The sequence below is a fragment of the Lepidochelys kempii genome, chromosome 6, assembly GCF_965140285.1.
Source record: "Lepidochelys kempii isolate rLepKem1 chromosome 6, rLepKem1.hap1, whole genome shotgun sequence".
Classification (NCBI taxonomy): Eukaryota; Metazoa; Chordata; order Testudines; family Cheloniidae; genus Lepidochelys; species Lepidochelys kempii.
Genome location: NC_136385.1, coordinates 22,764,448 through 22,789,598, shown reverse-complemented (window position 1 = coordinate 22,789,598; position 25,151 = coordinate 22,764,448). Strand labels below are relative to the sequence as shown.

The window sequence follows — 25,151 nt, the reverse complement described above, 5'->3', positions numbered from 1 at the left end:
GGAGTTTGCAAATAGATTCCACTGTGTTGTCTCTGCCTGCCTAGATATGAATTTACAAAATTAAAGGCAATTCCCCAAAACTGCCAACAGGTGGCTGAAGAGTTTGCCTTATTACAGAGGCGGAACACTGAGTCCCTGCTTTATTGTAAGATAATTTAGAATCATCCCAAACTCTTACTGGTTATGCTGCTCTCTCCATGCCCTCAGTTCAGCAAAGACATCTTCCCGGCTTAGGTCTTCAGCTTCTTCAGAGTCGTAGGTGTGCTCCATCTTGGGACCAGGCATTTGGAAAGGGTTCATTGCTACAGACTAAAAAATAAAACTAAAAAGAGTTACCACCGATAACTTGATGTTTACTTTACCGCTCACCTCGTTTTGCCAACAACTCTTCCTCTAGCTCAATTTCCAAACTCCGGGCATCAGAATTTTGATGCAACTTTTGATGTAATGGTTGGGTTTTCAGTTTACTCATGACTGTGTTCTTTATTTTGACTTTTTTTTAAAATTGTACTGAATATGATAATCCCAGCTACAACCCCTGTTATGATACCATGTTTCTTATACATTCACTCCAGAGACCCAGCATTGTGATGACTGGAAGAGTAATGACACATTTGATTCTGGCCACACGGATATGTAGCTCTGGGTACACTGACCCGAACCTGTAATAGCTGCACCGACAGGCATTTCAGGCACATATAGTAAAATGTGACTGTGTCGCATATGATTATGGTCCCCTTATACTATTATTAATTCTCATTGTTTTAACTAATTTCAAAAAGCTTCATTGATTGGGCAGGGCAGAGAAAAGGGACACTTCAATCCCCCCACCCCCAATGATTTTTCTAATATCTGTTGTCAGGGATGACATGTAAAAATTATATATATTGTAGTGATCTATATTTCATGTAAGTGACATGGCCCCAATGCAGCAAAGCACATCTAAAGTTACGCACATGCTTACATGACTTGCTGAATCAGGGCCCACAAGGGTACGTCTATACTGCAATTAAATACCTGTGCCTGGTCCATGCCAGCTCACTCAGGTTCATGGGGCTCAGGCTATGGGCCTGTTTCTTTGTGGTGTAGATGTTCATGCACAGGTTGGAAGCCAGGATCTGCGACCTTTCCCCCTCCCGGGGTCCCAGAGCCTGGGCTCCAGCGTAAGCCAGAACCAAATCCTGTGGTCCTTACCTGTGCTTTGCTCAGGTCCCAGGGAAGTTGATGCAAGTTTTGTGAGTGAGGAATGCCAGATGTGGCATGTAATTTTCATGAGTTCTTTTACAGTCCATTGTTTTTAATGTCCTCTAGTGAAAGTAACGGTTCTCCCTACTGGTTGTTTCTCTCCTCTGTTTCTTATATATGATCACAGCTGATATCTGAATACATTCTTATTAAATGACACAATTGGTTTGTTTTGGGTTGACACTTCCCTCCCAGCTCTCTCCAATCTCTCCCAGAACAGGAAGTCTGGAATTCTCAGATTCATGACCCCCTCACCATTCTCTATTTATCCATTGATCTTCCAGCTCTCCAAGTGTCCTCTCCTGCCCTTCTCCATGCCTTATTTGGCCTTCCATATCTCCTGACTCAGCAGGACACTTAAGCACATGCTTATGTGCTTTGCTGAATCAGGGCATTTAGACCCCTGCCTTCTCCAACACACATTGCTTTTGTATATAGATTTCTGGACTATAGACTGGAGTGGAAATCCATAAAATACATTAGGGGCCTCAGCTTATCTCAGCAGAACTCATCTGATTTGGGTGTGTCAGGCAGGACTGGAAAGCATATAGGAAAGAAAACGTACACCTAGCTTTTGTCTCCGTGCATGAAGGGCTTTGATAGGGTTCCCACATATAACTCGGCTGATTCCTAGCAAAAAGAAACAAAACAAAGCATTTCTCACTAGTTTTTAACACTTCGTACAGTTCTTAAATCAGTTTACAGTCCCAATGAGATTCTGTTCTCGAGGATATAACATATTTCATTCATCGACTGTCTGGAGCTGGTCTCCATTTCCTTTGCTAAATGTGGAGTATCCAGTTCTAGCATGGTGCTGCTTCATGGCTCTGGATGGCTTCACTGGCTTAGCTGGTACTGCTGAGCATTTGAACTACCTGCCTCAGAGAGCTGAGAAGGAACTGGTGTTTACTGGAAAGACAGGCTCAAAATACTGGGGCAAATAAACACAAGCTGACACACCTAATCGGCATCCAAAGAGCTGATTAGATTGCAGCACTCTGGTCTTCTCAGTGACAACTGACCAAGAAATCCTAGGCGGCCTTCAAAACTGGATCAAAACAGGACTCTGCCAGACATTTCCCATTCAGCCATCCTTGGGCATCCTGCCAGTGGTCCTCAGGGGCTTGTTTGTCTTCCCCTTTAAGGTTTAAGATCTGATAGTATATCAGAGTTGGAAGGGACCTCAGTCATCTAGTCCAACCCCCTGCTCAAAGCAGGAGCTATCCCCAATTTTTGCCCCAGATCCCTAAATGGGCCCCTCAAGGATTGAACTTACAACCCTGGGTTTAGGAGGCCAATGCTCAAACCACTGAGCTATCCCACCCTCTCCTTGCTCCTCAGCTCTTTTGGCATATCTATACTGTTGTCTGCTCTGAGAGGGGTCTTGGATGTAGCTATATCCAAATCTCAGTCATCAGCAGTGAGGCTGAATTAGCCAGAAAAATTGCTGCAGAGCGACAGAAGGTCCTCCACTTCCTTCTGAGGGGCTGTGCTGACTCTGCAGTATTCTCAGGAGGGGAGAGCCAGCCACCAGGTCGCTGAGTACTGCGCTACAATTAGAACTCTGGGCTGGCCAGCAGGCCAGAAATTTTAAATCAGTGACATGATCCCTCACACCGGGAGACTGAAGCCCTGGAAACTGATGATACAGTCACTTACAGCAATGATCCCTACAGGAATATAAGTATTGAGCTTGGATACCATGTACTGTGACCTTATGACCCATTTGTGAAGGGGGCACGCAACACAGCTTCTGAACTCCAGATGTTCTGTAGGGACAGTTTATCTTAGGACATTACTCCAGTGTTTTAACACAATTATATGTCCAAATAGTTCTGAATGTTTTCATATAAACTAGATCTAAGTGACCCCAGCAAATTTGGGGTCTATAGATAAGGGCTAATGAGAACAGGTTTGAATAAAAGTAGGGGGAAAAACCCTACCTGAGAGCAGACTGCTTAACAAATAGCAGGCAGGGAGACATAGCCAGCCTTTCATTAGGGCACTTTGTAGCAATGTACAACTTATGAAGGGGGATTAAAGAGCAAAATGGGAAGGTGGCCCCAAAGGACTTTCACCTTCTGCCTCAGGAGAAAATGAAAAAGCACCCCAACCTCACTGTGCGGGCTTCACACTTGGAAACCTATGGACAAGCCAATGTGCCATCAGTACCGGTGTGTGCCCTTGAGAGCACATGTATAAAGCAGGAAGAACTTTGAGAGGGGGTCGAAAGAAGGGTGGGTGGGGGAAGAACAGACAAAGAAAATTCATCACCATGTGTCAAGTCACTTGCATCATCTTCTAGGAATATCTCATCAGAGACAGTGGATTCTGGAAGGGTGCTACCACTGGATAGCAAATGGACATTGCTAGATATCCCTGCACTCGCAGGTCTCTGAGCAGTCCATGGTCTGGAAGCCGACATGAAGTGAGCTGCAGTAGGTCTCAGACCGGAGCCAGGTCTTCTTCTTGTTGCCTCTGGATGAGTATCTGAGAGATTTCAGTAAGATATAACTAAGAATGCAACATTAAAAATATCCTATCATTTGCAGAGTCATGATAAAGCAATGGCAACAGGCTTGGTGCTAGAGAGAACAGAAGAAAATGCAGTTCCTGCTTCAAGAAACTTAAATGGAAACACTACACCCAGCACAGCCACACAGTGTCTGCCATTTCCTCATGTTGGGACACTTATCTGGCCACCCTCCAGCATGAACACCTGCACTCTTCACACAGTGTCTAAACCACTTAAATATTAAGCAATAGGCTGGCAAAGGAAGAACAGTCCAGCAGTACTGGGTGCTCAACGCTCTTAATAATCAGGCCATTTATTTAGGAGCTTAATTTTAGGCACCTATTTATTAAAAATATCTTGGCCTTTGTTATTAATGCAAAACTGTAAAACACATAGCATGTGCAAAGCAGCTAAGTTAACACTGCTAAAGAAGAGAAAATGTTTGGAATTTCCTAACCTTTGTGCTTAATGTCAAAGGCAAAAATACAAACATGAATAGAATATAAAGTAATATGAATGCCCTATTCTGTGTTCCATTCTGTGCTCTTTCTGCTTCCCAACTTTACTATTTTTCTGTAATTCAACCTTATGTTGCCAACGGAGGGATCACCAAAGGATCAGATTTTTACAGACTTTTCCTACGATACCTATTACTACAACTAATGATTTGGACCCACTGGGATTAAAACAAATGACAACTGTGTGCACTTATTCCAAAATAAACTATATTTTTAATGGCGCACAGTTGGCAAGCATACCACAATAGTGGGGGTCAGGAAGCCAACAGTATTGCCCACACTAATGGGAAGCAATAGAAGCAGTGATAGGAAATACTTTGTAATATTTAACTGACCATGGTAAAGCATATGTCATGCAGTATATAAAAGCATAACACATGAACCAGGGGTGACCAAGGAAATTAATAGGCAGCAGGTTTAAAACAAAGATAAGGAACTACTTCTTCACACAACACACAGTCAACCTGCGGAACTCATTACCTGGGGATGTTGTGAAGGCCAAAACTATAATTAGGTTCAAAAAAGAATTAGATAAAGTTCATGGAAGATAGGTCCATCAATGGCTGTTGGCCAAGATGACCAGGGTGTTCCTAAACCTCTGACTACCAGAAGCTGGGACTGGATGACAGAAGATGGATCGCTCCATAGTTGCCTTTTCTATTCATTCCCTCTGACGCATCTGGCATTCGCCACTGTCAGAAGACAGGATACGGGGATAGATGGACCATTGGTCTGATGCAGTATGGTCATTCTTATGAACCAGTTTTGCCAAACAATGTACTGTCATGTAGTTACATGGGTCACTATTTATGAGCCATCACACTGTTTACCACATTCATTTCCAAGATTTCACTTGAATTGCTCAGTTCAAAGCATACATACAAGAAGAATACTAAGGGCTAGAACCTCAGCTGCAGATGAGACATGCTGGGTGGTTTAAGCCACTTTTACATTTCTCTGATCCTGGGGCTAGCATCAGGGCTGCTCTAAATTACTCTAAATTACATTGTTTCATAGCCACATTTGGACAATCACCGGAGAGCAGAGGCATTCTAGCCATTCTCCATTTCTCCTAGCCATTCACCAGACTCAATGGCATAGCAGCCAATATGGCATCCTTAGAGTACCGAAGGATTCCCCAATGCAGGAGGGAAGAATCCTCCACTGGCTGGTTAAGAGTAGCACAAAGCAGCCTCAAAGTGGTGGAGGTTCTGGCCATAAGTTTGAAATTTCAGTTACATTTCAAAGAATGACCATGAAAATGGCACGGGGAAGTTCCATCTTTATTGTCCCACAGTGAATTCCATAGCCAATCTGCTCAGTTTCCAAGTGAAGAGATTGAGTTTCCTTCCTCCCAGCCCTGAAAGCTCAACTTGGGATCTTAGAGTCCAGCTGCACTCTTTCTTTCTTACACATCAGCACCAATAAATGGTGAGAAATTTGACATACCAAACTGAGAAATGTCTTTGGCTAAACTGCCCTCCTTAATGGACTCCTTGACAATTAGCCAGTCCTTGTTCATCTTCCTAGAGGGAGGGATGGTGATTTGATTTGCTAGTATTTCATCCAAATACTTTAAGTGAGGGATGTGTTTTTTCACTTCAGCTCTGTAGTTATAATCTGGCACCTGAAAGAATTGAGAATGTGGTCATTTTAACAGATTGTTCAAGAGAAACTGGACTACTACGAGCAATGCGGAGCTGTTCACTTTGTATGAATGCTGGATAGTTTGAAGAATGCTTTGAAGGGGCAAACCAACCCACCTCAAAGAATAAACAGAAATGTAACCAGACTTTTCAAATCTCACTATGCTTCTCTCTGATGGAACTGCTGCTCAAGCTGCTGATGTATTGACAACACAAGCTGCACAAAATAAAAGGCGAATTTGCAATGTATTTAGTCAATTACCTCAGCACCTATTACCATAGCATCTGGGTGCTGTACAAAACTGCAAACAATACACTGCTCTCCATGGGAAGATTGGACACACTCAACCCAGAGGCCCCCCCCTGCTACTTTTGGACGTCTCTGGTTGCAGCATCAACTTCAGGCCATAGTGTGACTAAAAAGATATGCCTGGGCCAGAAGGCTGCCAAACCCAGTGTCTGATGGACCAATAAGGAGCAAACCTCTCAGAGCTAGAGCAAACCTCTCAGAGCTAGATTGGGACATTCAGCAGAACTGTAAGCCAGGTGCATATGCAGCCCGGGGAGGCACTGTGAGTGCTTTTGTATATGAGAGGAGATGACTCAATTTAAACCTAAGCCCTTTTTCTGCAAGAGGACGCATGCCAAGGACAGATGCACAAAGGCTAAAAGGAACTGTATCGAGGTTTCTTTTCCGAGACTTTGGAATGTTCCCTCCCATGCGCACATGCTGGTTATGACACATGTTGAGGGGCACAGCTTCTTCTGGAGTAATACATCAGCATTTTGGATTATATCTGAAATGGTCCATGTGCACATCGCAATGATGGAGGAATTACGAATCGTAGGAGAGAAGAGTTTAGGGTTACATACAGTGGTTATTTCACTATGGTTCTGAATCTCCTGGTGAATATTGGGCATTTCTAATAGATTAGGACACCACAAAGACGTCTGTACATGGCATCTCAGCTTTGGGAAAATGTAGTGAGGTGTACAGGTGGGTTGGAACATGCATTTTGCAACACCGGTTAAAAAAAATTAGGTTCAAGAAGGCAGCAGACAATGTTTGACTGTCTCAAATACACTAGCAGTTTAAAGAGAGCACAAAGCAAGATTGTCCTGGTGATGGAGTGTGAGGGGATGGCTCATCTGAATGTTAACATCGATCTATAAGTGAGGCTGTGAGTTTGTCATGGAGGTCACGGAAGTCATGGATTCCGTGACTTTACATGACCTCTGTGACTCCTGCAGCAGCCGGTGCGCCTGGCCTGAGGGCAGCTCAGACAGCCCCTGCGCAAGTCGCACCGCCTGCTGCTGGGGCAGTCTCAGGCCACGGGGAGCTGCGGGGGTGGTACCCTGGGTGGAGGCAGCACACAGAGCTGCCTGGCCACACCTCCGACTAGCAGCTGATCGAGGAGGATGTCGCTGCTTCCGGGGAGCCCCCAGGTAAGCGCTGCCCAGAGCCCATCTCACCCTGTCCTGTGCCACCAACCCCCTGCACCCTCCCACACCCAAACTCTGCCGCTGCTGCGGGGTGTGTGTGTGTGCGTGGCATGGAACCAGGTAGGGAGCCACCAACCCCTCCCCAGCACCAGCGGGGGTCGCAGGCTGCATGCCGCTGCCCACTCTCCCTCCCCAGCTCCCGGGGCACCCCCAGGCAGCCCCCTCAAGTTTTAGTCAGGGGTATATAGTAAAAGTCATGGACAGGTCACAGGCCGTGAATTTTTGTTTAGTGCCCGTGACCTGTCCATGACTTTTACTAAAAATACCCATGACTAAAACGTAGTCTTACCTGTAAGTCACTCATTTGGTCCTGATAGAGTTTTTGTCTTTCACAATGTTACATGTTATACCACCAATTCCCAGTCAGCCAAGTCCTTGCCCACCAGTAATGTTGTCACACAAAGAAATCTTTCTGTAGCAGCAGTATGTATAACAACTGTCCATTCCCTTCCCACAAAACACCACACTGACCGGCAGAGGGCATTTGTCAAATAAAGCATATATTTGCTGGCTGCTGCTAAGAAGAGGCAGACACTGACCTGACTAACTGACTCTTTAATCTTAATTTAGGAACAGCCTTAACCAATCATCATCCCTTCACGTAGCACATGAACTTTGTACAGGGCGCTGGCTATAGGTTTACAATTTATAGTGCTGTTCTGTTTGAGAGATGATGCATCATATTACACTCACACGGCAATACTGCAAACAGCAGCTGTAATAGGGGCTACAGTATGTATCATCAGGTTGTTGCTTTTGGTTTAGATGACAGAGGAAGATGAGGTCATCTGAAAATCAAATTACACAAAGCAAACAGGGAGCCTGAAGAAAGAGCAGTAAATCTAGTTAATCATTTTGTAAATAAAAAAAATACACATACTCTTACTGAGGTTGTACTATGGGGTACAGCATGCATGCAGCTTGAAAGGTTAGACTTGCCCAACCAGGGAACATAAATGTAAGGCCACCTCTATTTTTTCTATTTCCCAGCTGAATTTTCTATATCTCAGTCAGTTGGCAAAAGCATTAATAGGAACAAAGCAACTGACAGAGCCCAGGGTGAAATTCTCAGGAATGGAGGTTAGAATGGGTTTTGTGATGGCCTCAGAGCTGTGGAACTCCCCACTGAGGGGTTAGAGTGAATTTGTGAGTTGCCTCTTTTAGAGCATGGTGGAAGACATGTCTCTCTGAGGAGGCCTCCCATCAGTAGAGGCAACAAATGGCTGATTAATCTGTCTTCTAGAATGACCCAAAGAAGTAAAATCCAACCAAGCGAGAGGCAGAGAAGATGGTCCATATGTGGACAGCAATGAATCTTCTTAAATTCTTATATTTTTCTTTAAATCTAGCTATCCCAGTAACTGATGCACTTGTTATGCAATGACTGACAGAAAGACATGCATGCAATAAGATCTCTGGATTGTAAAGTCTTAGCTAGCAATTACGTAAGAGATCCCATTTTGCAAAACTTGTGTGAGAATGTGTCTTGTGTGCAACATACTCTGTCTGCGTACTCTACTTCCAAAAACACATTGCACTTCAGCATATTATAATACTGATCAGTTCCTGGTTTCATCACCTAAACAGGTCAAGAGCAGTCATGGCATGACCCTATCACAAGTGGTTTTTAAGGACTGAAGACACCAAGTGATAATTATGTCTTCTGAATATGTTACTACATTTGGCGATGGGCGATATGAACTCCTTATAACTCTAGTACCTATTGTGTAGGTTCTGATAGTACTACAACTATGAAGTGACAGAAACTGCACTGTCTTATTTCTATGGGAGTAAAAACAAGCAAGAAGACATGATCTTTCCACTAGAAGCAGGCACGGATTTCTTTTTGTGGAGACTTTTGATTCTGATCACGTCTTCTAATCACGTCTCCAGCAAGGAATGAAATGTCAATAACAAACATTTCAATTATAAATAGTTACAGTATCTGCCTCTGAAGTACACCTCTGAAAGTACAAAGAAGGAAAACAAATGTAGAGCAATTTGTTAAGGTACAGCCTACTGGATCTCTGAAAAGAAAAAACATGACAATTAAAACACTACACTGTGCTGGTGCCTTCAGTGACAGATGTGATCAAGCCAATAATTAAACATAAGAAAGTGATACAAATCTTCACGATTATTATATGCATGGGTTGAAATACCCACACTTACACTACATGACTGAGCTTTTAGGGATGCTATCTAAGCTTTCAAGCTTAAATTCCTACACAAATTAATTCTGTGGACATGAATGGTTTAGAGTAAACGGGGAAGTTATATGGCACGTGATACAGAGGAACAGGGCCGGCCTTAGTGAAAATGGTGCCCTGGGCAGACTTGTATTTTGGCGCCCCTCCTCCCCTCATCACCCCTGGCTCCTAAGGGTTCCCTGGGCTTCCCCCTACAATCACCTCCAGGCCATTACCTATACTTCATATGGAATGTCCACAGGAAAGTCCATTCAATGTAGATGGGCATCTTCCATGGTCCGTTGTGAGTTATGTGTCCCCTGATGAGCCATTTACTTTGACTAGTTTCAGAGTGGTAGCTGTGTTAGTCTGTATCAGCAGAAAGAACGAGGAAAGAAAGAACCTGTGGTACCTTAGAGACTAACAAATGTATTTGCACATAAGCTTTCATGCTCAAATAAATTTGTTAGTTTCTAAAGTGCCACAAGTACTCCTCGTTCTTCCTACTTTGACTAGTCCCTTCAAGATGTGCTGGCTAACTACCTTGTGGGCATTACCCCAGAAGCAAACATTGAAATACAGGTATAGAGACAATACTCATAATTTCAAATACAAAAATGATACATGCATACAAATAGCATAAACGTATTCAGCAAATCATAACCTTTTCATAGACATCTTAATGCCACATCTTGTACAAGATCTGTTGCAAATATATAACAGTGGTTGCAAGAATGATCTACATGGTCATGTTTTACTCAGATAACATCACAATGAGTAACTGCTACAACTAGCAAATTCCTAGGCCACTGTCAGCATAAGCGCAGAAGTAAGGGTGGCAAGGTATGTGGTGTATTGCCACACTTACTTCTGTGCTGTTGCGGTGGCTTGTAGTGCCTGGCGCTTGGCCTGCAGCTCACAGCAGGCTTTGCGCTGTCACATGGGGGCTGCATCTTGCCAGAGCCCCCGGCCCTCCTGCAGCCCCTAGCCACTCCTTGCTCATCATGAGCATTTTGACAGGAAGTACCAAGCAGTAATAACAACAACAGTAATACAAGTGTGTGTGTGTGTGTGAGAGAGCTAGTGTGTGAAAGAGAGACAGAGAGAGAGCCAGTGTGTGTGTGTGTGTGTGAGACTACGTGTTGGGGGATTGTGTGCCAGAGTGTGTGTTGGGGAGTGTGAGATTCTGTGTGTGTGTGTGACAATCTGTGTTGGGGGACTGTAAGAGCCAGTCTGTGTGTGAGAGAGACCGTGTGTGTGTGACTGTGTGTTGGGGGATTATGTGAGAGATAGTGTGTGTGTTGGGGAGTGAGAGTCTGTGTGTGTGTGTTAGGGAAGTTTGAGAGACACTCAGCGCATGTCACTTAAAGTCTCCCCTCCCCTCTCTCACATGGAAGTTTTGCTCCTCCTGGCCCCAGCCCGGCCAGCCCCCACCAGCCCCCAAGCAGCACAGGGCCAAAGGCTGGGAGGGACTCGGCTCAGCGGCAGCGAGTGGTGGGCCGCGCTGCCAGTAACTGGCCCCGTCCGTGCCACTCTGGGCTCCCCGGGGCTGGGGCAGAACTGGCCGGCTGAGGAGCGAGGAAGGGAGGGGCTAGGGGGTCGGGGCGGGGTCAGGGAGAAGCCTGCTGGCCCAGCCGGGGAAGGGGCTGGAGAAGAGAGGAGTCCAGCCACAGCCAGCCAGGAGAGGCCCAAGCCCCTTGTGGTGCCCCCCTGGTTATGGCGCCCTGGGTGCGGCACCATTTGCCCGGCCCTAAGGCAGGCCCTGCAGAGGAATCATAGTACCATCCCTTTGTTTTCTGTCTTCCTCATGCATTACTGGTCCTCTGTAACATCAATGTGGAATGCTCCAATTCCTAGAAAATACACTATCTCCCAAAACATCTTGATTACATATACTGTATCTTGGTTTTAGCCTACCACTAATAACTCGGGAGACTAGTGCTACAATTAACATTTAACCTAATTTGTTTGTCTCATGTTTATCTCTTGAGAATTGAAGACCTGCAATTACAGCAATCTGAAGAAAATGATAGTGGATCATTTGTTTTAACCCAGAATAACTATTCTCCATACACAGAAAGTTTTCAAAGAATATACATTTATTCAATTTATCAGATTAATGTTCTAAAACAGTGATTCCCAAATTGTCATCCACAAACCACCAGTGGTCTCCAGAGCGCTTGCTGATGCGCCTGACAACTGGTTGATTGAATTATGCTGACTCCGCTGATTGTTTCAAGATGCTACAGTGCGAGGATTTAAAGTTTCCAGATTTAAAGAGTCCAGTTTTAGAGCTATTACCTGTTCCAAGGGTAGTCCTCATTTTAAGTAAAAGGCATATTGCTGGAATCAACATCTCTAAAACTGGAATTAACTTGTTAAATGCATGCACTGTACATCACATTCAGCACTTTTCTAATATCATTTTTGCATGTATACAATTACTGTAGTTGCCACTCGGATGTTATGCAATCCAAACACGAAGGGAGGAGAGATGGTTATTTTGACTGCAAAGAGGATGAGCATGTCCACAAGACAATCTCTCTATTAAGACCCTGATCTATGCTATGAAAAAGTTTGATAACTTCTTTTTGAAAGAGTCCCTCACTTTAACATGCCACTTTAAAGTTTTATTTTGGTGGTCTCCTCTCCTCTTGAAATTCCTTGAAGTCACAAAACAGATTATAAGAATGATCCAGAATCACTGTATTAACACAAAAAGAAAAGGAGGACTTGTGGCACCTTAGAGACTAACCAATTTATTAGAGCATAAGCTTTCGTGAGCTACAGCTCACTTCTTCAGATGCATATCGTGGAAACTGCAGCAGGCTTTATATATACACAGAGAATATGAAACAATACCTATTCCCACCCCACTGTCCTGCTGGTAATAGCTTATCTAAAGTGATTTCGCTTTATTTATAAACCTGTATTAACACATAAATTTAAGAGACAGGAGAAGGATCTAATATGGATGGACAGATAATCACGTGTGTGTGTTGCTAACTCTGGGTGCTTTGCCTTGCTCTTCTGCATTGGTGAGAATATGCTTTTTACCACTGTTGCCAACTTTCACGCAGTAAATAAGCACTCGACTTTCACAATGAGCCAAAAATCAAGCTAATCCCATTTCAAAACAAGGCCAAAACAAGCCAATCCCTAAGAACCCCAACACTCTATGTGACTAGATCCCCCTGGCGTGCAGTCTGGGACTGTGGTGGGCCCGCTGTGCACCCCTGACTCTCTCCTCCCTTTGCCCCTGTTTGCCCCCCCTCCTCTGCTTGCCGGAGCCGTTAAAAAAAAAAAGAAGCAACAAGCTAAAACAAGCAACAAGCCAAAAACTAGCCAACAAGCAACTCACAAGCCAATAAAGCCAAAAACAAACCCAATTTCTGTGTTTTTTTCAACGGGTTTGGCATGTCAGCTTTTTACTACTACACCCATATGAAAGTAATAATGAGAGAAAACAACCATGCAGTCTCAAACTTAAAATGGTCGTTTTGGATTTCTCCCAAAAGCTATGAAAAGAGGGAGGTGAGGAAAGGGAGAAATGGACAGACTAATGCTGTTACACTGTATTGCTGACACCCTTCTGAAATCCCAGCACAAGAGGCTGCTGTTTTTACACACCGCAGCAGGGTTATCTGACACAGCCACATGATCTCTCATGTTTGAGAAGTTTAGTCCCCAAAGAGCAGAGATAATTTAACTGGTTTCCAGAGGCCTCTTGGGCACTGCAAGGATCCATAAGAAATGCTGAGGGTAACTGGCCCTTAATGTGAGGATACAGACCACTTGGGTGGGGCCATATTAAGCGATTAAAAAAAATATTATTTAACTAGGGCAAAATGCAAACTGGTGTCTTGGCTGAAAGACTTTGACCTCATTTCCAATAAAAACTGGGAACCAATGGAGACAAATAACCCATTGGTACCAGAAAGGCTACAAGAGCTGACACCTTTCAGAGCAGCTGAGAACTTGCAGGTCAATCTGTTTTACCTGCAAGGCGCAGCTGATACCAGTGGGATCATTTGTCTCCACTGGCTCTACTTCACACCTTAGGGAGACATGCAGGATCTGTGCTCTGCAATGCAAGCTGTGGGAATAGGTGCCCTATGCCTAGCAGTAAAGCAGGGGACTTTGAAAATTTTCCCCCTCATTCCATGCCACTAATTCTGGCTTGGCTTCAGTAAAGGGAGCTTCAACGTGGCCCGTTCAGCTGACTCTTTGTGTAGCTTGTCCACATGTTCAGCCAGGCTTCCCTGTGGCCTGCTCATATCTCTCAATGTGGATCTTGCCCACATACCAACTGAAAGCTGGTTTAATTGTGGCCTGCCCAGCTCTCTCAGTGTGGGTCTGACCCATATGCCATCTGGGGGCCAGTTTCACTGCAGCCTGCTCATGCTTCTTGGTCTGGACCTTGCCCACACGCTGTCTAGGAGCTGGGTTCCTGTGGCCTGCTCAATTCTCTTGGTGTGGACCTCACTCATACGCCGACTGTGAGCTGGGTGCAGGCAGTCCGCTGTCCCTGCCATTTCTGAGTGGAGGAGAGGTGCTGTCCTTCAAACCCTCCTCAGAAAGCCACAAGAATTTTTTTTTTTTTAGTTTAGCAGTTTTGAGAAGAAACCCTCAAAGCCATAAAGAAACCTGAGAGATGGTTAATTAAAAATCTTTCAAAAATCCTCTGAAAGCTCTACTCCAAGGGGTACCCTAGAGTCTGCTTGGAGGCAGAGAATTCTGGGAAGTTCTTCTGGAGGGCTGGTCCTAAGCCCAGGCTCAGTGCAAAGATCTCGACTGCCCCACTGGCCATGGAAATGAGGAATGCCCACTGCGAAGATTGACATGGGGACTGAGAAAATATTATTTTCTTGCTAAAAGGTAATGGAGGTTTAAAAAAAAAAAAAAAAAACTTAAAAGCCTGCTCCATGCTCCCTGGTGAGCAGTGAAAGGAGTTTGGGCTGGCTAGAAAGCAGGAAGAAATTAAACTCTAGCAACTCTTGGGCAGGTTCGCAGCAGATGGTAATAGATTTAATGTTGCACAAATATGTCCACTAGCATGTGGGAGAAGTGTTTATTCTTGTCAGAACAATTTGCTTGCTAGTTTATTTTACCCTAACTATGAAAGGGATTCCTACTAATATCAACACTCCCCTGAAGCCATTAGGGAAAAGGCCTTGTCAATTAATACTAATACTTCCTCTATTTTTCCCTCTGTTCATGTTTAAAGAAAAAAAAACTATAGAAAAGGAGGGATAGAATAGAAAAGAGAGAAAGAAAAGACCTACTATAACACCACCACCACCACCACAACGGAAGTATTTCTGTGGATATCTGATTTACCAACTCAAGATAAATGTGCAAAATTTAACACAAGAAATCTAAACAAGGTTCTTACCTCTGAAGACTCTGGGTTTGGCTTAAGGCAAATAAGATTCCCCTCCACTGTGAGACTATTCAGTTTGCCGCAGAGTCCCAGGTACTGAATCTGGTTGATGTCCTCAATATTGTTTCCTTCCAGGTCCAGAATCTCAAGATGATCCAGCAAGCTCACTTGGCTCAGGTCAGAAATATTGTTATAGGCTATATAGAGTTCCTCAACAGAAGTAAACAGAACATATAAACCACAGACTTGCCCAAATTACATTAAGCCACTTACTGACTTACTTCAAATCTTTAGGAAATTGCATACTACAAAGAGCTAGAAATATCAATTAGAGTGCTCAGGTACTAGCTTGGGCAGAGTGTTTCCTATCATGGCTAATGCCATTTTAAGTGAATGAGACTATCATGGAAATAAGTAAGTGTGTTCAGGATCAGACCACAGTGCTGTAGTAAAAAATAATTGCTTTAGCATCTTCAAAGATTAATAAATACAAACTCAAGGTGCCCAATCAAAATCCTTTAAGAACTTTAAAAAAAGTGACAGTACAATTACAGAAAGAGAAATATTAACTAAAGATATTGACCGTAGGAGCATATTTGAAATGACCCAGTTTTACCTACCTTCAAAGAGATGCAGGAAGAGATTCCATCTAAATCTGTGAGCCCACAACGAGCCATCCACAATACTTGGAGATGGGACAACGTGCTTCCAAGGTCCCTTGTAAGAGAAACAATTCAAGCACTGATTTAAATGGGAAAAGAAATTTAGAAGACATTTTGTTTCCCCCACATTGGAAAATCTGATTGTTTCCTCATAGCCTGTATCCTTAACAGGCAGGAAACATAGAGAAACAGTGCAACTCTCATAGATGAAGAAAGAGATTAAGGCTGTACAGTGAACATTTTATTCTAATCTTTTCTCCCAAATACACTTTTGATCTCCAGTGACAATACGGCTCATGGAACAGTATCTGCTCCCAATTCAAGAAATCCATTTAAAATTCTGCCAAAAGTTTATACTTTGGTGATTTTTCCATAATTCAAAGCAAATTAGATAAATGCTACAAATTTTGTAAGAATTTATTTCTGTGGTTTTCACTACATATTGTATAAGCATAATCCAAATAAATACATCTGATTTTAACCCCCTGCTCTTGCCTTTTATCAGTTTATGTGGCACCTTTCCTCTCCTTGCACTGGAAGTGATAAACAAATAATATTGCTTGGATCAGTAGAAAATGGTAATCCACCCCATTCCATCTGTCCACCTTGTAGGCCTAGCAACAGGTGAGTAAGGGATTGATTCTGCAAGGTTCTGAGCATTATGGCCCTAATCCAGAAAAGCACTTAAGCACATTTAACTTTGTGCACGAGTTGTCCCATTGACTTTGCACAGACATAAATAGCTACATAAAGTACAAAAATAGCGGCAAATCAAGCCCAAGGTCTTTAGCACCATCAATCTTCTATATCATTGAGCTACAAGTGCGTATCATTCAAATGTAAATGAGATACAATGGCTTGACAAACCCAGAAGAGACCACGGTATCCAACCCCAGACTTTTCCCACCATAGAAAAAACACTGCACCCTCTCAATATTAATGAAAAAAGTTTTCCCCACTTCCTAGTACATTGTGTTTATTTTAGATTCTTCATAGAACAAAGCAAACAACAAAACCTAAGAACCACCACAGAGCACTCTCCAGTCCAAAGCCTGTGGCTTCCGTGATAGCAGAGAAAAGTGATTCCTTTATGTCTCTATTGTTTACTGTGTCACTGCTGCTGTTAAAGGCAGAGCCTCATGTATATTGGCATAGATGCCTTGACTTCACTGGAGTGGTTTGACACCAGCTGAGAATCTGGGCCACAGCAACAACGATAAAGTAAACAATAGACACAGAAGAATCACTCTTCTCCACTATCAGTCCTTTCTGTGGACTCACTGACCAATCTCTGCTGATGTCAGCAGGTTATACAATTCCTTAACTGGCAGGATCATAAAGCTAACCTGATGAACAAACTTACTTGCTTAAATCCTGCTGGTACTGAATAAGACCCTGCAGAAGAGGCAGAATTGTTAGGTTTCTTTCCAGGAGCCAGCTTAGGTCTGTTCATCCAGAAGGGTTTGCCCCTGAACCCAAAGGGTCACAATGTGCCATCACAACCACCCAGCATTTGTAAATAGCCTCTCCAGTGAATATTTCCACTGTACATACTTTTGAATAAAACAAACTGATTTCAAGGCATCCTTGAGGCAAGAATGCACCAACTGCAATATTTACTGAAATTTATAATCATAAAAGCAAAGGGTGGAGGGGAGAAACAAAGTAAAAATGAAGCAGCTGCCACCAAGCATGGCAATGCTTACTGCCTGAGCAACACACCAATAAACTCAGACCTGTTAGTTATGACTAACATGAAGAAAATGCATTGCTCATTTCATGACCCATTTACACGCTGATCAGCCTTTGAGAAATGTGGGCGGTGTTATTTTGGTGTGAAAGTCTCCTTTTCCTTATATCATCAGACCCAGGTAAATGTAAAATGGTTACCCAGAATATTCACATTTTCACACTATTAAAGCGGAAAGCAAATTATTTCTGTTAAATTCTCCGTATGTTGCAGTGAAAGACAAGACTGAAAACAATCATAACTTCATATTTTACCAAATTTTAACAAAAAAAAAAATACATTTGTTTGTGTCTTGTACTTTCTCTTTTAATGTGTATCTTTCAAACCATAACTTTTGGTATTATGTTTGCCTCCTAAGAGTTCCTCCGAATGCTGAGTCAAAACAATATATTAATTTACGTGCATTTTTCACACATGACTGTTTTAGAGTGACTGCCACCACTTCATAGTTACAGCCATGATCCTGCAGTGAACTCTACACAGGAGACCCCGGCACCCTCACAAAGCTCCACTCCAGCAGTATTATCCAGGTTAATAATAATTTTGCCTGTAGTGTGTACAAGGACAAGTCATGTTTGAAAAGTGTGTTAGCTGGTCAAGTTTAATCTCAGTCCCTTCCGAAGAGTTAATTATGACCCGCTCTCACATTTGTAAACATGAATTGCCCCTGTTTACAAATGTGAGATGCTACATTGTGTTAATTAAAACGTGTTAATTAATCCACAAGTTCTCAAACTTTTTCTTGCTGAGGCCCCCCTCAACATGCTATAAAAACACCAGGGCCTGGGTGCAGGAGCGCGGGGTTCCGGGCCGGGGGGGATTGGGGGAAGATCCTTGGGTACAGGCACAGTTTTACTTCTATTTTGGGGGCGCAAGGGCTGGCGGGGCTCGAGCCAGCTCCGCACAGCAGGGTTCAGGGAGGGAGCGCCAGTTCCACCCCCTGACTCGCTCAGCAGGCCACCCAGTCTGTCTGGGCTGTGGGGGGACACAACCCAAAAATATAACTCAAAGTGGGGGACTTGGTTCAAAAAGTTTGAAAACCTCTCAAGGTACAGGGAGGGGGTAGCTAGGGGCTGTGTATTTCCTAGTGTGGACACAGCCTTAAGGGGGCACTGTAAAATAAAAATTACTTTTTAAAGTTCTTACCTATGAGCAAACTTACTTGTCAAAGTTCATGCTACATCATAAAAATACATATATCAGTTCTGCTTCTGTTTATAGTTTTTGGAACTGATTCTGATCCGGCTAGCCCTTGTTGCGAGCAACTCCTTTAAAGCTAACGTAGTTAGAACTGGCATGACAAAGGAATCAGAGCCTGCGTCTCAGGCTCACATGCACATGTGGAATGCTGCAATGTTTGGGATGCAAACACAAGCAAGACAATTTTTGTTACTGTTGCTGATTTACAAAAATGATTTCTTTGACATTAAAAAACCCCAATTAAAACCTTTATCTTGGTTTTGCGTTTTATAAAAACGTATTTATACAATGCCGAAATATGGGGCTAAACTTGACTGAGAGTATCCAAAGCTGCAAAGCTGACCATTAACTCAAACCAAAGAATGCATAACAATAAAGTTCGAGAAGCTTAGTTTTATTAGATGTACAACTTGATATCAGTGGGCCTGATTCTGTGCTCGGCTTTACTAAGGGGGCCACAAAGCAAAGCTAACTGGGCCCTGGGAAATACAGAAGGGCAGCATCGGATTAAAGTAAGTGACCCAATGCCACTCCTTCCATGCAGCATCCAGTGTAGAGGGATGCCAGCAAATCTTCTAGACCAGGAGGGCGACTGGCCAGAGCACTTTGTTCTTTGTCTATCCTGGGCTTCAGAGAAGCTACTGCAAGTCGAGACAGCAATGGGGCTCCTCTAACTTATGCCGTGGGCTGTGCCAGCCATTGGAACAGCCCAGAATCCTGAGTGGTACAGCTCCAAATTTGTCCCAGGGTATTTTTATATTACTTCTATAAAAAACAATGTCAAGTCAGATTGCCTATTACAGCAAGGCACATCTGCAAATATTTTATTTCTGAACTAACACAAGAAGCATTTGGAAAGCTTTGGATCACAGCTGAAAACAAAACAAAACAAAAAAAACAAAAAAAGTTCACGCTTGTAGCATCAAAAAAATTCCCAGATTAATTAACGCACAGTAATTCCCACTGAGAATGCTGTTGCTAAAAGGTTGCAAGGTAAAACAGCAGTTGAACTCAGAGTAAGCTGGCCCAGACAAGACAACTGCATGTACCTACATTTCTGAAAGTATTTCTACATTTTTGTTGGCCATTTGCAAGAAAAGTTAAGAAATTCCAAAAGATGGGCGTGCCTCATCTGGAACCAGCTCTGCTTCATTTGGAATGTACAAGTTTGAGGGGGTTAGCGAGTCTTGGGAAATATTGCACATGTATTGATCACATTTTGTGTGTATGTTCATATATTTAAGTGCAACGCTCAACTGAACCTGAACTACAGAGCCACAACTGATGCCTCCCTAATAAAAATAAAAAAGAGGAGATTTACATTCTAATCATAATTTATGATGGAAATTAGGAGGAAAATCCATTTCCATTATATTTTTTGTGTGAGGAAGCCCAGAAAAGATTACAATTTTTAGGGAAACAGTGTTTATGAAGATTGTTGAAGATACAAAATGATCCTTCATACCACTATGTGAGGTTAATTATTATTATTTATATTACAGTAGCATCAAAAGGCAGAAATCAGAGACCAGGGCTCCATTGTGCAGAGCTCTGGACAAACAGATAACAAGACAGTTCCTCTCCCAAAGAGCTTACCATTTAAATCAGCTCTGTGGGGCAGGGATTATCTAACTAATAAGTGATTTCTGGGTAGAGATGAAGTTCCACAAAAAGGCTGAGGCGTTTCTGGCAGCTAGGAGAGGTGGCAGGTAAGAAATGTAGGGCACAGCACTAATGAATGATGAAGGTAAGTTGGATAGAAGATCATGTGCAGTATAAAACTGATCCTGGGATGATGATCAGTACTCCACTCTAGGGGGCACCAATCACACAAACACATATAATAAGAGACACTTCTGTTCCTAGTGGATAAGTGTCCCAATCACCACAAATCATGTTAATTACCAGAAAGGCTAAGGAATGAAGGGGCATAGAGATTAAACTACCCTCTCATTCCCGCAAGTGTTTTTTCCAGGTCAGCTTTGAGCCAGACTACCAAGGCTATGTGTGAGAAGCTGCCACTTCCCATGCTGTACATTCTCTTGATGAACAAAGGACTACAGTTTCCAGGGGTTTCCAAACCAGCAGCTTTCAGAAGCAATCATTTCACACACAGGCCTCATCTTGTGTGTGTGAGGAACGCGAACAGAGTTCCAAAACATGCTCTTTATTATCCAAAAATATAGAAAGAACATGTGCTAAGAAACCAATATGTACTCACACAGCCACTGCCTCTTATGTTGCCATGTTCACAGGCCATGAAGAATGCTGGAGAGTTCTATTCATGAGAGCTTAAAGCTGCACTTCACATTTATTTTGGCTTAAGAAAATGAACAAAGATAACAGTATGAAAACTATGCTCCAATTTTCTCCACATAAGTTTGTCCAGTGAGTTCCTACCACTGCAGTACTATATTCCTGTCAGGGTGTTGCAACATCCTTCCAACTTGCACAGAACCATTCATGATTTCTTTTGTGAAATCCAGTTCTCCAGACAGCTCATCACTCTTTGAAATGAGGGGAAAAAACAAGTTTGGTTTACAACAACTAATGACATTTTGAAAAACAAAAACTTGTTCTTCTTTTAATCCAGCAGACTGGTTCTTTGGGGATTAGTTCACTTGAACTAAAATCCTACTGGATGGAGACCAGACTTTAAAAGCAAAATTCTGCTCTCGGTTTTGCCAGCGTAAGTATGGAGAAGCTCCACTGATGTTAACGGAGCTACTCCTCACTTACACAAATGCAGCCTTGAGCAGAATCTGGTCCTAAATGTCTATCAGTGGGAACACTGTACTGTTTAATTTGGAAGTTATTCAGAATCATTCCCTAAACCACAAAGCATCTAAGCCACTCAATTTGCAAACAATAACTATTTTCTAAACACGTATATCTTTGTTTAATGAATCCTAACATGCAATATTCTTCCAAATTCATTTTAGAGGCTATTCTTTTCATTTCTAAAGAAGGCCATCCTAAAGATGAATATGCTAGCTATCAGCCAACTTTCACCATTAAATACAGATTTTAAAATAATGACCAAGTTACTGGCTTCCTGCTTAGGAAAAAACAATCTCCTCACTGATCTATAGAGATCAAGACAGATTTATTAAGGAGTGTAACGATAACAGTGATCTGGTCCATATGTCAGTATACAATGGTTTGGTTGTACGGGTAATTCTAACATCAGAAGCAAAAATGTTTAAAGTTTGTATGTTACTTAAATCAATAACATATGCTTAAATGGAAAGTTTACATAACAGTATCATTGTTCTCTCAAATGGCTATAAAGGACGCAAAACTGTAAAACAGTGTGCACTTCTCGTTTTGTTAAGTCTGTGACACAGCCCCCAACTCAGCAAGCAGATAAGGGGATATCCTTATGTCCCTGTGGTGTCCCTTTGCAGCCAAAGGGGCTCCATGAAGGGGCAAAGACCTACCCAAGTGGATCTGATGGCACAATTGGAGACTTACTTTGTATATTTGCTAATATAATTAGGGCATACTGATTCATCTTTGTCTTGCACCTCGCACAGTCATCTACACTTGAATGCAGTGGGTGGAAAATGTTCCCATTCTGATATGTTAATATCTTGTACCCACTTTGCACTAGTGCAAATGATTGGCCCTGGTGCAAGGCAGTGGCAAATAAGGTCCAGACTTTTGTTGCCAAAAGCCTATTGTTACACTGAAATGCTACGTTGTTGTAATGCCTAATATTTTATCCTCATTTCGCCTTCAGAATTGAGCAGTCTTTTCTTGACAAGTGTTCCTAACCTTGTTCTGCAACATCATCCTCAGACTCTGAAAACTAAGTGAGAATAAGGCTTCATCGAGCTATTTTTAAATTTACAGGTGGAAAACATCAGTGGAACGCAAGTGTGCTCAAGTCACATGCGTTGAATAGGAAGCCTGCATCTGTACAAGGTTTGGGTTTAATAACAGGTGTGTTATGTGAAATTCTATTTCCATTTTTTTTTTACACACAAATGCGGACTCGCATTTCACTGTGAATGAAAAAGGTGGAGTTGGTGGGTATCTTTGCAGGCCAGTGTCTGTTGCTGAATGTTTTTTATAGGGTTTTCAGGCAACCTTCATACTAACGGAAACCTTTATTTTCCAAGTGTTGATGACAGTCAGTTTTTCTCCTAATAGAAATATTTTATGGGTTTTTCTTGTTTAAACATTCAGATTTGGAGTAGGGGCAAAAGCACTGTATAGCGCTTTTCTTCTATAGAGCTCAAAGTATCATTATTCTCCATTTTATTGATGCAGAAACTGAAGAACTGAGAAGGAAATGACTTGCCCAGACACACAGTAGTCAGTAGAAGAGTTGGGAACAGCACCCTGGTCTCCAGGCTCCCAGTCTAGCACCCTATGCACTGGGGACACCTTTACATCTCCAGTCTCAGAGTTGCTCTAATTTACAGCCAACAGCAACAGCTCCTGAAGAGTTGCTGCAGCAGCCTGTGATCACTGGAGAAGAGTGCACGCTGGCCAAACCCCCTCTCCCCAACACGTCCCCTAACCTGGGGCCAGATAGGTGTATAGATGGCTACAGTACCAGGGATTCCAATTGCTGAAGCAGCCAGCCTATTCACGTCTTAGGCTGAGGATCTGGCCCAGAAGCTGTAATGACTGTACATCTTCTCTTCAAACTGTTTTTCTCCTCTGAATCTCACTGCTGCTGGTAGTTACTTGTCTTGAGTGTTTGCTGTTCAGGGTTGGAGTCAAAGATGAGTGCGTGCAAGCACATTGGTAGCTTTAATCTGGAAGAATGGTTGGGCTAATCCATAGACAAATTTGCTACGAACAAGGCAGCTAGAGACACTCCATGGGTGAAATCCCAGTTTCATTGAAATCGATGGCATAACTCCCATTAACTTCAACAGGGCCTATATTTCACCCCAGGAGTCTGTCTTTCATAGGGGTGAACTCTCTGAGCATCTTTTACTCGGCTAGGATTGCTCTGCTGAAGCAGATAGGAGTGGAGGATGCCAGTAAGGATACAACCAACCCCTCCAAGTTGTGTTTCAGGGCTACGTCTATCTTCATTTTGGTGGTATATTCATGTATTATGGTTTCTTAGGCCACCATTGCATCCACTGTAGCAATCACAACATAAGACTAGCAGCACCATCTGCAAATATTTTGTTTCCCAATTCAGAGCATATCAGAGTAGAATCCCATTTTATATGAAATCAGGCTCAACTGAATTAACTGAACCTACCAAGGTAGTTTCAAATGAAATCAGGAGAGCTGATCAATACACTGGTTTTGTAAGGGGTCATAATTGTGTTTTAATTAACTAAGAGTTTTTGTTCAATTTAATAAGTTATAATGTACTGTGAAGGGGAAGTCTCTGAAACATAGCTTTAATTTAAAATGTTCTCATTTTCAGTTGCTGTCAAAAAACCCAGAGCAGAATAATTAGCTTGATGAAAGCTGATGTACCTGGAATGAAGAATAAAAATTCTCTAACACAGGAATATATGTATGCGTGGGTGGGGTACATGTAATTTTGTGTTAATTTCCTTTCGATCTTGAAAATTGCTTGTCATTTTATCTCCGTGGTAGTCTTTTAACAGGTAACCGAGTATTAATGATGAAATATTAACAGCTTTAACTGAGTTTCCACAAATTTAAAAATAGCCAGATTTGCTCAAATGTGGCTCATAAACCAAATACAGCCCTGGAACTTCTTTCTACATTATGTTTCTACTCCTACCTTTGCCACGGAGTTGTGCCCATAAAGGCTGTACACCCCAATATGCAATGCGCCATCTTGACATCAGCATTACATATTCTGAATTGGCAACTGAACTTTCAAATGGAGGAAAATTTAGATACACTATAAATAAAACTGCATCTCAACTGTCTCCTCTTTTAGCCCCAAAGCTATCTATGCTGCACAGAAATTTGGCATTCCCTCATTTTAACTGTTGAAAATTATGTACAACGGAAAAAAAGACTAATAAAGCTAAGGTTACAGAATGAGTTATTTACACTAAAGGAATACATCCCAGCATTTTCAATTTACTGCATGGTTAATGTCTTTGTATTTTTCATTTTGGGTCTTTGTTTCACATTATCCCAGATTTGAGGTTTGGTAAGATAAGAGAGATGTGCTTCCACTTTGCTTTAATACAGTTTTGACACTTTAAAATCAAGACCCCAGAAACTTTCTATACTGGAGAGAGTAAGTAGGAAGAAAAGGAGGACTTGTGGCACCTTAGAGACTAACAAATTTATTTGAGCGTAAGCTTTCGTGAGCTACAGCTGAATGCATCCGATGAAGTGAGCTGTAGCTCACGAAAGCTTATGTTCAAATAAATTTGTTAGTCTCCAAGGTGCCACAAGTACTCCTTTTCTTTTTGCAAATACAGACTAACACGGCTGCTACTCTGAAACCAGTAAGTAGGAAAAATATCTGGTAAAAGTGCTTTGATTGTGAGTAAGTAGGAAGAATTTTTGGTAAAAGTGCCTTGATTGCATGATATCAATTGTAGAGACAGATCACTGGTGTTTTAAAAAAAAACC

The 25,151-nt window shown here is 42.5% G+C and overlaps 1 protein-coding gene across 12 annotated transcripts in view; it reads right to left on the bottom strand.

Moving 5' to 3' along the window:
- The window catches only part of LRRC56 (leucine rich repeat containing 56), a 135,345-nt gene that overhangs the window by 7,816 nt on the left and 102,378 nt on the right, over positions 1 to 25,151 (bottom strand). For all 12 annotated transcript variants that reach the window (XM_073347101.2, XM_073347098.2, XM_073347099.2 and 9 more), the window contains 6 exons: positions 15,620 to 15,716; positions 15,012 to 15,209; positions 5,728 to 5,905; positions 3,520 to 3,735; positions 1,811 to 1,875; positions 179 to 309 (listed from right to left, as the gene is read on the bottom strand). In XM_073347101.2, the coding sequence (XP_073203202.2) occupies positions 179 to 309; positions 1,811 to 1,875; positions 3,520 to 3,735; positions 5,728 to 5,905; positions 15,012 to 15,209; positions 15,620 to 15,716 (885 nt within the window). The remainder of the gene's footprint in view (positions 1 to 178; positions 310 to 1,810; positions 1,876 to 3,519; positions 3,736 to 5,727; positions 5,906 to 15,011; positions 15,210 to 15,619; positions 15,717 to 25,151) is intronic.